The sequence below is a fragment of the Pseudonaja textilis genome, chromosome 5 (assembly GCF_049901715.1).
Source record: "Pseudonaja textilis isolate UNSWEBS1 chromosome 5, rPseTex1.2, whole genome shotgun sequence".
Classification (NCBI taxonomy): Eukaryota; Metazoa; Chordata; class Lepidosauria; order Squamata; family Elapidae; genus Pseudonaja; species Pseudonaja textilis.
The window spans coordinates 22140139-22152426 of record NC_141994.1 but is presented as its reverse complement, the minus strand read 5'-3'; the positions used below and the strand labels follow the sequence as shown (position 1 = coordinate 22152426).

Below are 12288 nucleotides of genomic sequence, written 5' to 3'. Positions count from 1 at the left end.
AAGAAAGAAAAAGAAAGAAAGAAAGAAAGAAAGAAAGAAAGAAAGAAAGAAAGAAAGAAAGAAAGAAAGAAAGAAAGAAATAGTCCAGTAGAAACACTAAATTTTTTATTTTTGAGACAGCAAGACTGACTTCCAGTACATTTCGTAATTGCCTGCTTTTCGGAGGTAAACAAGTAGCTATTCTCGCAGGGTGTGGTGAATTTAATGCAATGCAAACTTAACCAAGGAACGCTTTATTCTTTGTTTTAATTCTGCCCCCATTTAGGTAAAAGAATGCCCTGGGATTAAAATATTCCAGGCAAATGCACCACTCTATTTCGCTAACAGTGAGTTATTTACCAGCGCATTGAAAAGAAAGGTAAAGGAATTTCCTTCTTCCTGGTTAGTCAATCCACTGTCAAATTTCATAGGCAAATTGTACAAGTCAACTCACAAAACGGATTTTTGTTGGGCTCTAGAATTACAATATTTGGGGGGGGGGGGTGACAGGAAGGTTGTGGTCTTCTCAATCTTTTAAAAACACCCTGGATTGTACAGAATTAAGACCACCATTTCTATTTAAGATGCTAGTTTTATTCTTCCACAGTTTTTTAAAAATGAGACAAAGACGAGGATGGCGATACTCAAATATTTTATGTGTTCACCTGTAGTTTTAAGTGGTACAGTCCAGTACAGGTAGGCTCGACTTACAACCACAATTGAGCCCAAAATTTCTGCTGCTAAGCGAGACAGTTCTTAAGTGAGTTTTGCCCCATTTTATGACCTTTCTTGCCATCTCTGCACTTATTAAGTTAGTAATGAGGTCATTAAGTGAATCCGGCTTCCCCGTTGACTTGGCTTGTCAGAAGGTTGCAAAAGGGGATCATGTGATCCCAGGATGCTGCGACTGTCATAAATACGAGCCAGTTTCCAAGCCTTTGAATTTTGATCATAGGGATGCAGCAATGGTTGTGTTAAAAACAGTCATAAGTCACTTTTTTCAGTGCCTTTGTAACGTTGGAAAGTCGCTAAATGAATGCTTCTATGTCAAAGACCACTTCTGTACTATATCATCTTTTAATTAATCCCTTGCGGGGCAGAGTCTGAGCAACTGAATGGAGCTGGCAGAATGTTTTACTGGCCGGATGCCCTTCCTGTTGCCAGTGCGGAGTTTTGTTCAGCAGACATATTCTCAGTGTGCCCAGAGAGAGAAATATCTGCCTGTACCTAGAATCGAACTCACAGCCTCCTGATCATGAGGCGAGAGCTCCAGCTCTAGGCCACCATATTATGTGGCCAATGATACTTTGAACTGAGTCAAGGATCATTTTACTAGGACTGTGATGGCAAACCTGTGGCATGCATTGCCACAGGTGGCACACAGAGCCATTTGTGCCAGCATGCGAGCTGCAGTCAAACTTACCTCACTGCGCATGCGTGCGCCTCACAGCTGATTTTCGACAGGTTTGAGGCCGAGGTAAGCTAAAATTTCATGAGATATTCCTTTCTTTCTGGGGTAGACTGGCCTGGATCCTCGTAAAATATTGGCAGCCAAGAAAAAAGCACAAAAGAGACACGCAAAGGAACAAAAGCGACTGGACGAACAGCAGAAGAAAGCAGTTTTGAAGATGGTAAGTTTGAAACGCTTTGGGGAAGTTCAGAATAACAGCTTGGATTTATCTGGTAAGAGATTTGTACCGATAAAGGAGAATATTTGTACCTGAAGGTTGAAATGAGAGATCCTTGGTACTCTCTGTGGTTGGTGGTTTCCTTGCAGATGTTTCATTACCCAACTAGGTAACGTCATCAGTGCTAGTAAGGAATGAGGTTTGCTCTCCGTTTATATAGTAGTGGCTCTCCGTTTATATAGTAGTGGCTTGTTTTCAACTGGGAAGTCGTGACTGTCCTAGACCAAGCCAAAAACGCTAAGAGAATTCCTGGAAGCCTGACAAATTGACCATTGAAAGTGAAGACGAGACAATCAACAGGCCAAAAAGGTAACAAAAATCCCCTCAACTCTGTTCAACTATTATAAAGTCTGCACTACTATTACTATTAATCTTCTCATCACTCCTTATCCCCCATCCCCTCCCACTTGTGACCGTATGACTGTAACTTTGTCGCTTGTATCCTTACGATTTATATTGACTGTTTCCTAGTATGATTGATTGATTGCTTATTGTACCCTATGACTATCATTAAGTGTTTTTCGTACCTTATGATTCTCGACTCCTGGCTAATGTATCTTTTCTTTTGTGTATACTGAGAGCATTTGCACCAAGAAAAATTCCTTGTGTGCCCAATCACACTTGGTCAATAAAGTATTCTGTTCTCTTCTCTTCTCTTCTCTTCTCTTCTCTTCTCTTCTCTTCTCTTCTCTTCTATTCTATTCTATTCTATTCTATTCTATTCTATTCTATTCTATTCCATTCTATCTAAAAGATCAAAATAGCCCCCTAACCCTAAACCTAATAAACACCCAGATGCGCATATATTAACTCTAAGATTAACATTAGACTAACAATGAAGAAGTAAACAAGGAATCACCAAACAACAAACAGTAAACAGCCCAACTCAAGCACCTCCAAGACCATTCCCACCAACACTGACAGGGCAAGCCACTAAGAATGTAAACCAAACTTCACTCCCTAGTAGCATTGATGTTGTAACCTAGTTCAGTAATGAAGTGCCTGCAAAAAAACCCAAACAACCAAGCTCAGAAAGCATCAAGGACCCCTTCAGAAATATTGAGACACTTCTAGACCATTGCATTGCATGGAAAAATGTGTGTCTTCTTGGTGGGTTAGCCTGTGAATTGTGACTAGCACACTTCTTATTTTCAGCATTCTTGGGAACTTTCTGGATGGAAATCAAACATGAATATAAAATCCTAGATTTTGTATTCAGAGCTTTGTTACCAAGTTTGGTAAAAGATGTCCTTGGTAGGAGTGCTTTTGAGGTAGGACGAGACGTCGTGATTTCGTAAAGGGCTTCAAATTTCCACCTTCTCCAAATTACACAAATTCCTAGCATTTTTTTCTGTTGCGGAGAAAACAGGCCAGAGAACATTTCTTGTCCCAGCCGAAATCTGGAAACAAAATTGTTGAACACAAGATTTCCAGTCCTAATCCTATGACAGTTGCCTTAGATAAATGAGATTTTTGAGAGTGTATGACATTAAAACAGTTCATATTTTATTATTTGACAGAAAGTTGAGGAAAGGCCAGTATGAAGAATGTCTTAATCTCTTCATATAATCAGAGAAAAAGAGCTAAGGAAAAAATTATTTTCTCTTGTAAGTGTATGTACAAGTTTGCCCAAAACTCTACTCTCTGCACTTAAGATTGTACAATTAATTTATGTTTAATTGTCCTCCATCCAAGATGAATAATGTCAAAGATGTCAATTACTTATTTAACTTTGGGAATGATTCAGGATGGATAAGATGCTGTGATAAACATTCCCGGAGTGAATTACAATAACAGTTTGCTAACAGAGTTTTGAAACTTTTCTTTTGTTTTAGTATGATTATTCTTCCTGTTAATTACTTTGTCACCAATATATAGGAGACAGGTCAATAATTTGCACCTAGATTTAGTAGTTTAAAGAGGGTTGTTTGGTGAGGAGTCAGAACTAATGTAGCAATATATTAATCAGTATTCAACTAGAGAGGTTATTAATAACATAAAATATAGAATATAGAGAACAGAATAGAGAATAACAGAGTTGGAAGGGACCTTGGAGGTCTTCTAGTCCAACCCCCTGCTTAGGCAGGAAACCCTATACCATTTCAGACAATTGGGTATCCAAACTCTTCTTGAAAACTTCCAGTGTTGGAGCATTTACAACTTCTGGAGGCAAGTAACTCAGGGGTGGGATTCTAATAGTTTGGACCAGTTCTGTATAACCAGTTGTTATGATTCTGCACAGTTTGGAGAACTGACAAATTGTGCCCCTGGCTAGCCCCACGCCCAGTCAGTCCTAATTGCGCATGCGCAACATCGCATACATACCCGACATCGTTTCCCCACCCAGTCACTCTGTAAGGTATTTCTTTTTTTTTTCCCTGCCGATGATCAGCTGTTCAGATGATCAGCTGTGCTGGAATCCCCCTCGCTGTCTTACTGCTTCGTCCAGAAGGCAAAAAGTGGGGGACGGAGGGGATGCTGTGCCCCCCCACCCATGCTCTGTTTTTTGCCTTCCTGGGCCCCAGGAAAGCCTCCTGGGAGCAAAAATGCCCTCCAGAAGGCTTCCCTGAGGCCCAGGGGGCAAACAAAAAACGGGGGTGGTTGTTTGCTTCAAAAAAAGAAGCCACACCCACCTAGTCATGAGGCCACGCCCATCTATCCACATCCACAGAACGAGCTGTTAAAAAATTTGAATCCCACCCCTGGGCAAGTTGTTCCACTAGATAATTATTCCCACTTTCAAGAAATTTCTCCTCAGTTCTAGGTTGCTCCTCTCCTTGATTAGTTTCCATCCATTGCTTCCTGTCCTGCCCTCAGGTGCTTTGGAGAATAGCTCCCTCTTAATATGTGCATATGTGGTGTTTGGGTTTTTTTAAATGCTCTTCTTTTAATGTTTTGACTGTTTTGTGTTCTGTTTTGTCCTTGTTTGTGTTTCTTTCTGTTCTTTTTGTATTTTGTATTTTTAATCTTGTCTTGAAACAAAATTAAAAATAATATATATATATTAAAAAAGACAAATGATGTAGACCACAGCATGAAACACGAAGTGATGCAAGATGAAGTTTCACTTAACGGGAAATTCTCGGCGGCCGAAGCAACTCCGCAAGACTCCTCTCCAGAGGAACTGGAACATTTTATGATACCAGGAAGCAACGTCCACTCCATCATTCTCGATTTTTCACCCGTGAACTTTGTGGATTCAGTTGGAGCCAAAGCCCTTCAGTCAGTACGTAGTTTTGATCTCTCTTTCTGACAATAAAACATCTGTTGAATTTTGTGCTCTTTCTTGCACCCAGAGGAGAAGCGGGCATGTTTCATTTATTTCCTTGTGTGTCCGTTTCATCAAACTTAGATTCCACCTGTCATTATGGAGTTTAAGCATACACAACACCTTGGCTTATCTATAATAATAACAATCTGTATGGTAGCTTTCACTGAGAGAGAATGGAATTAGAATTTAGAATAGAATAGAATAGAATAGAATAGAATAGAATAGAATAGAATAGAATAGAATAGAATAGAATAGAATAGAATAGGGAATTGAATGAGAATAGAATAGAATAATAGAATGGAATAGAAAATAGACTAGAAAATGTGGAATGGAATTAGAATTAGAATAGAAGAATAAGAAATTGAATTGGAATGGAATGGAATAGGGAATTGAATTAGATTAGATTAGATTAGATTAGAATAGAATAGAATAGAATAGAATAGAACAGAACAGAACAGAATATATGGAATGCAATAGAATAGAGTTGGAATGGAATGGAATGGAGTAGAAGAGAAGAGAATAGGGAATTGAATGAGAATGGAATGGAATGGAACGGAACGGAACGGAACGGAACAGAACAGAACAGAATAGAATAGAACAGAATAGAACAGAATAGAATATATGGAATGCAATAGAATAGAGTTAGAATGGAATGGAGTGGAGTAGAATAGAATAGAATAGAATAGAATAGAATAGAATAGAATAGACTCCATAGCATCTGCTTATAGTTAAATAAGGGTGCACAGAATTCATGGGACTTAGTTCATTTTTGACTCTGTAGGGATTCTAGGCTAATCCCTCTTTTGACTCCACTCTCAGACTCCGGCACTACTACTCCTACATCTTTAGCCACATCCAGAGGGGCATTAGGATAAGAAAGAGTTCGAGAGATTTAGCGTTATGTTTATCTTATTCCTTCTGAATATTTCTAAGACAATTGGAAATCAACTTTAAAAGGGAATTTTACAGCAAATTGGTAGGGGTGGAATAGATGAGCTTTGATAAATCTAGAAATAAGTTATTTTCTTCCCTGTTGCAGATCATAAAAGAATATGAAGAAATTGGTATATCAGTTTATATAACCGCCTGCAATGGTAAGTCGGAGAAGTGTGGGTTAAATTTTCCCAGTCATTAGGCTGTTAATGTTCTGTCTAGTCTTCTTCAACATGATGCCTCGCAAAATTACTACTCTTGGATTCCTACCATGTTTCTCATAAAATAAGGCTGGGCCTTTTTTTTTTTTTAAACCCTGAAAAAATGGCTAGGCCGTCTTTTCAGGGGTGGCTTAATTCCCCCCCCATGTGCACCCCCACCTAGAGCGCCCCTCAGGCAGACTCGCCTCACCAACTAGCCGCTTCTATCGGCTGTTAGGAGCGGCCTCGTAGCGAGACAAGTCTGCGGGCGGGGCACTCCTAACGGCCGATAGAAGCGGCCTAGTGGTGAGGCGTGGCTGCCCGTGGGTTGCTCTAGCCGAGTCTACCCGCGGGGGTGCTCCAAACAGCAAGTTCCCCCCCTTCCCTTTCCCGCCCCATTTCTCTTCACCTCGTGTTATTCACACAATGTGAGAAATGGCGGGGAACGCATGCTTTAAATAGGCCCAAATTTTGGGGCCTGGGCTTAATTTCATCGCATGGGTATAAAACAGTGCTGGGGGAGCATATTGTTGGAGAAACATGATACCTAGCCAGTATGATGGGTGGAAGTCCACCACATTGTTTAATCCAGCAACTGAGGTCCTACATCTCACCGCGTAAGATAAACGATTCCTTGCAGAACTGGAATTATCAAGTCTGCATTTGTACTGTCCTTGACTTATAACAATTCGTTTAGTGACTTTTCAAAGTTACAACAACCCTGGAAAAAGTGAGTTATGACTCTTTTTCCCATTTAAGACTGTTGTAGCATCCTCATGGTCACGTGATCAAAATTAGGATGCTTGATAACCGACTCATGTGACCAGCAAAGTCAGTGGGGAAAATAGATTCACTTAACAACGGTGTTACTGACTTAACAACCCCAGTGATTTACTCAACAACTCTGTTAAGAAAGGTTGTAAAATAGGGCACAACTCAATAATTGTTTCACTTAGGAATAGAAATTTTGAGTTCAATTGTGGTTGTAGATTGAGAACTACCTGTACTTCTAAATATATATATTACCCGTTTGATGTCTCTCCAAAGAGGAAAGTAATTGTTTTGAAACAGTTTTCTATTTATATTTGTCAACCTAACCCCTAAGTATTTCACCTTCTACTCAAACTTAAAACCCGATTTTTTGTTCAATATTTCACTGTATCGAGAAGACATATTCTTGATTAGCATTGTTGTTTCCCATTTGTTTATTTTGAAACCTGCCAAAAGTCCCAAACTCATTTAATTTCCTCATCAAATAATTTGTATTGGTGTTTTTTTGAGGGGGTCTTGTGAAAATATAACCAGATCATCAGCAAATGCCCTCAATACTGCTTTCTTAACATTTATGCCCCTTATTTTATCATCTTATCTGATACCTCTGTTCAGAACTTCCAGTACCAAAATAAATGACAAAATATTTTGGAAAGGTGGAAGCTGTTGGGGAAAAAAACTTTTTTAAAAAGAAAACTAATATGAGTACTGGATTAAAGTTAAAGGTATATGCAAGAGAGAAACACAGAGACATAGTTTATGGTTTTAAATAAAGCAAAGCTTGTGTCAAAAGATAATATTATCCCCAGTGCTTTAGCAGAGTGCAAAACAGAACACAACTTAACACGTCAAGTTCATGAGCCAAATAAACTTTCTCTTACAGCAATAACTATCCACTCTTTCCTGGGGAACAAAATCATTCCTGCTTTTGCTTCTGAGAACTTTGTTTTTCGTAGTTTTGTCTTCTGCACATGTTTCCCTAGACTGGATAAATTACCCCAAATTGGGTAAAAGTTACTTTTGTTTGAGAAACAACGCACAAACATTGCTCAATCACAGAAGGGACATTTAAATAACAACTTTCTGATGAGTGGTAAAAAAGGATTTCCTGATAAGTGACTTTGGGTAATGAAGGAAAAGGTTAGGGAAACAATGGTGCAACAGGAATTAACCATGATTTGAAATAACAAACGGTTTTACCTCATAAATTTTATTAAGTTTCATTATAAGATAAAATACAGAAGAAACAAAAGTTAGGAAGCCAAGATACTTTACTTCATAAATGTTATAAAGTTTGATTATTTATTTTATTAAATTTGTTTGCTGCCCATCATGATGTGAGGCTACTTTTAAAATAAAACTGTGTGTGTGAGTGTGTAAATTTAAAATCACACTGTAAGATTTAGAATTAATAGATTATAAAATAGAATGCAGAAGAACCAAAAGTTAGAAAAGTAGTGGAATCACTGATTCTCTTAGTTTTCTTTTGTCTCTTTTGGACTTTATGTTATAAAAAACTTAATAAAATATATAAAATAAGGTGAAAGTAAAGTTTTCTCCATCCTGTTATGTCCAGCTTTAGGGGGCAGTACTCATCTCTGTTTCGTAGCTGAATGATCCAGCATTGTCGGAAGACGTCTCCGTGGTCCTGTGGCCAGCATGGCTATACGCCAGAGGCGCACAGAACACTGTTACCTTCCCACCCAAATGATACCTATTTATCTACACGCATTTGTGCACTTTCAAACTGTTAGGTGGGCAGACACTGAGGTGAGGACGGGAGCTTGCCCCTGTCGTGTGTCACTTGGGTCTTGAACCTGGGATGTCCGCTTTCCAGCCGACAAGCTCAGTGCCCTCTTTTATAACTTAATAAAACTTAAAACTTTTAAACTTAATAAAATTCATGAAGTAAAACGGTATAATTTCAAATCATTATTAATTCCTGTTGCGCCATTGTTTCCCTTAACCTTTTCCTGTTTTTACTAAGCAGTTCTTCTTTTATGTAGTTTCATTTGTGGAGGCTGGGCAGAAAAATTGAAGCCAAAATTTCAATTGCTACACGAGACATTCATTAAGTGATTTTTGCCCCATTTTACGACCTTTTGTGCCACAGTTGTTAAGCAAATCATTGCAGTTACTGTAAGTTAGAAACCCGGTTGTTAAGTGAATCTGGCTTCCCCATTGCCTTTCTTTGTCAGAAGGTTGCAAAAGGGGACCCCCGGGGACACCACGACCGTTGTAAATTTGAACCAGTGGCCAAGTCTATGAACGTATGTGACCCATGTTGTTGCAATGGTCGTAAGTGTGAAAAATGTTCATAAGTCGCTTTTTTCAGTGCTGTTGTAAGTTCAAACAATCACCAAGGACTACCTGTACAGGTAGTCCTTGACTTACAACAATTCATGTCGTGATCATTCAAAGTTATAATGGCACTGAAAAAAGTGACTTATGGCCATTTTTCACACTTAGGACCATTGCAGCATCCCCATGGCCATACCACACACACACACACACACACACACACACACACACATACACACACACACTAGTTGGATGCTCGTCCTTCACTATGGAACTATGTGGTCGGGCTTTTAGGGAGGAAAATGGGAGGGGGGTAGCCTCTGCCTACCAGCATCCATCGGTATTCATCTGGCTAGCATCCTGTCAGTGTGTGAGAGACTTGAGGGCTGTTTGGAAACTGAAGCAGTATTTGCTATGTGAGCAAGGAGACAGCAAGGAGCCTAGGCGTGACTTAGCTCAACTGTTCTGTACTAAAGCTGCTTGGTGCTCTCAAACTGAAAGTGAAACTCCTCCTTTGCTTGTGTTTTGCATTTGGAAGAGATTTCTTTTCTGGTGGGGAGGGGGAGTAGAACTCCTTAGTATCAGAACATGTTAATAATAATAATATAGGAAATACTAATAGCTCTGATAGTCATTTTGAAAAAATCCTTTCTTAGTGAGCACCTAGAAGGCAAGAGGAACATACGGACCAAATTTCAAGTTTGTAGGTTTTATGGTTCTGGAGATTTTCATGAGCACCTGTTACTTCGCTTTTATATATATAATATATTCTTTTATTCTCCACCAGGCTCTGTTATGGACAGCCTCTCTAGACTGCATTTTTTTGAGAAAGCATCCTTCCGAGATTTGTTCTTTCCGAGCGTTCATGACGCTGTCCTCACCAGCCAGCTGAGAGGCTTCTCTTCCACCTATCTTTAACTCATCTCCTCCACCCTGAACTATGTGGATCTATTCCCAAGGGCTCCCGTAGACATTTATTTCATTTGCACAGACGACGGAGCCAAAGACTAGCCAGTCCTACGGGTCAGGGTTGCATCTGCACCCACACTGCAACAAGCCTGTGTTTTTCCCTGCCAGCCTATTTCCGGCCCGAAGACTCCTGAAGCCTTAATCCTTTTCAACGTTGTACTTTTTTCCACTGAAGTTCAAAAGTTGTTCGATGCACATGTGGCATAAATGCAAATATTTGTAGAGCGTTGGAAGGTTGGTCTGTTTTGCTGCACAGCCATTTTCTTTCTGGTGGACCGTTGAATAACGGGCTAGAAAATATGAACACACTGATACTTTATTTTACTTTTTTAAATTTTATTTTAACAGTGCATTCCTGTGCAAGAATTGGGATGGATATGAAAAGGTGCACTGTGTGTGTGGGTGTGATTGTGTAGTGTGCCTGTGTGTGAGAGAATGCATGCTCCTCTAACTTGAAAATGCAAGCTACGTTTCCAGATTTTCAATTCAGAAATCAGTGGGTTTTTTCATCCGATGGCTACTAAGTATAGTAAACATTTTTGGGAACCACCAGGATTTTCGCTCCATTTTATAAATTATTATGACTCAAGGAGGGTAATAGATTGTTTTCACATAAAGGAGACTCTCCTGTACTCTCCCAATGCTAACCTTAAGGAAGGTGTATTTAAAATTGAACAAGACAATAGATAGTGCAACTAGTTAAGGAAGAGAAAAGAAAAGAACTCAGCACTCAAAATCTACTTTTCTACACATTAAGCAGCTAGGCATAGTTATTGCAGCTAGCTATGCGTCGTCTGGAAAGGGGAAAAAAATGGAAGAAATGATGTTTTCCAAAATAGAAGATCCCATTTGATGTACTTTCTGTGCACTGATGCATCTTCAAGTCACAAAAAGACTGCTGTGAAAAATCGCACTTCGTTTGGACTCCCGAGGAAGTGGGCTTCTTGAGACAATTCTCAGTACAATGTGGGGACTGGTGAACAATTTATGTCTCGTTGTGTCCAGTGCTTGGTTGCACAAGAGACTAGAAAACAGCTGGATGCCCTATGCAAGTTTTATTTCAATAGTGCTTCCTCTCAGGTAGGTTAATACAGGGTTAGGACAGCGCCACCACAAAGGCAGCCGAATAAAAGACTTTCAATGGAGGAATTGGGCAGATTTCAGTTGATTTCTCCTACTACATAAGCCTTAAACACCCAAGGAGGTTTTTCTCTCTCCCCCCCACCCCACTCCAAATACAGTTCCTTCCTTTCTGCTAACCTTGCCAAACTGTTAACGTCCTGTGTTAGAATATTATTATTATTAGATAAACAGTTTTTCTTCCCTGGTATGTTTAAACCAGAGGATTGTGGTGGTATCTATGCAGGCTGTTTACGTGCGTCTATTATCTACAATTTTGAAGCAAACCTAAAATACTGATAGCCGAAGACTCGTCCATCAAAAGTGGTTTCATTTAGCGTCGGTTTGCAAACTGTAGAAATGAAATTTAAGGTATTCAGACCATCCCACACACACTCATGGAGTTGCTTCTTAGCGATGTTGTACAAAGGATGTAGGATTCCAATGCGCTGCCTTTCTCGTATTAAAGGGAAGTAGCCCTTTGCAGCTTAGGTCAATTGTTGCTAGAGTTGGATAAAACTCTGAATATAGGTTAATAATGCTGGTATTTTTGTGAGATCTTGACTTTTTGTGGGAGTGGCTGCATTTAAGACCATATATTCTATCGACCTCCTGTTCTTGGAGAAGCCCTGATGGCTTTTTATAACCAGACGTTTCATTCAGATGTGAGTCAAAAGTTAAACCTCTCAATAAAAAGATAAATCTTGAATTTTTCATTCCCTTTGTCATTTTTATGCAACCAAGTTGGTATGGTGATGAATCTATAAAGGTACAGTATGTTGGGGCCTTCACTGCTTCCAACAGGCGTGTCCAACCTTGGCAATATTAAAGACTTATGGACTTCAACTCCCAGAATTCTTTGCTGGCTAGGGAATTCTGGGAGTTGGAAGTCCACAAGTCTTCAAAAGTTGCCAAGGTTGGACAACCCTGGCTTTTACAATAAAGGCACCAACCAGGGTACAATACCTTCTTATTCTAACTTTGTCTCATTCTAACTTTGCTTCTTTAAAATTTTTTTCATTGATCCAGCATTAAATGCTCAGTTCTAGTTTTCAAA

The 12288-nt window shown here is 39.4% G+C and overlaps 1 protein-coding gene across 1 annotated transcript in view; it reads left to right on the top strand.

Annotated features, from left to right (window-relative positions):
• Positions 1–11940, top strand: part of SLC26A5 (solute carrier family 26 member 5) — a 52696-nt gene extending 40756 nt beyond the window's left edge. Inside the window, exons 15-19 of the mRNA XM_026701669.2 lie at positions 266–358; positions 1500–1610; positions 4681–4893; positions 5978–6032; positions 9931–11940. Of these exons, the coding sequence (XP_026557454.1) occupies positions 266–358; positions 1500–1610; positions 4681–4893; positions 5978–6032; positions 9931–10061 (603 nt within the window). The 3' untranslated portion in view covers positions 10062–11940. The remainder of the gene's footprint in view (positions 1–265; positions 359–1499; positions 1611–4680; positions 4894–5977; positions 6033–9930) is intronic.
• The last annotated feature ends 348 nt before the right edge of the window (positions 11941–12288 follow it).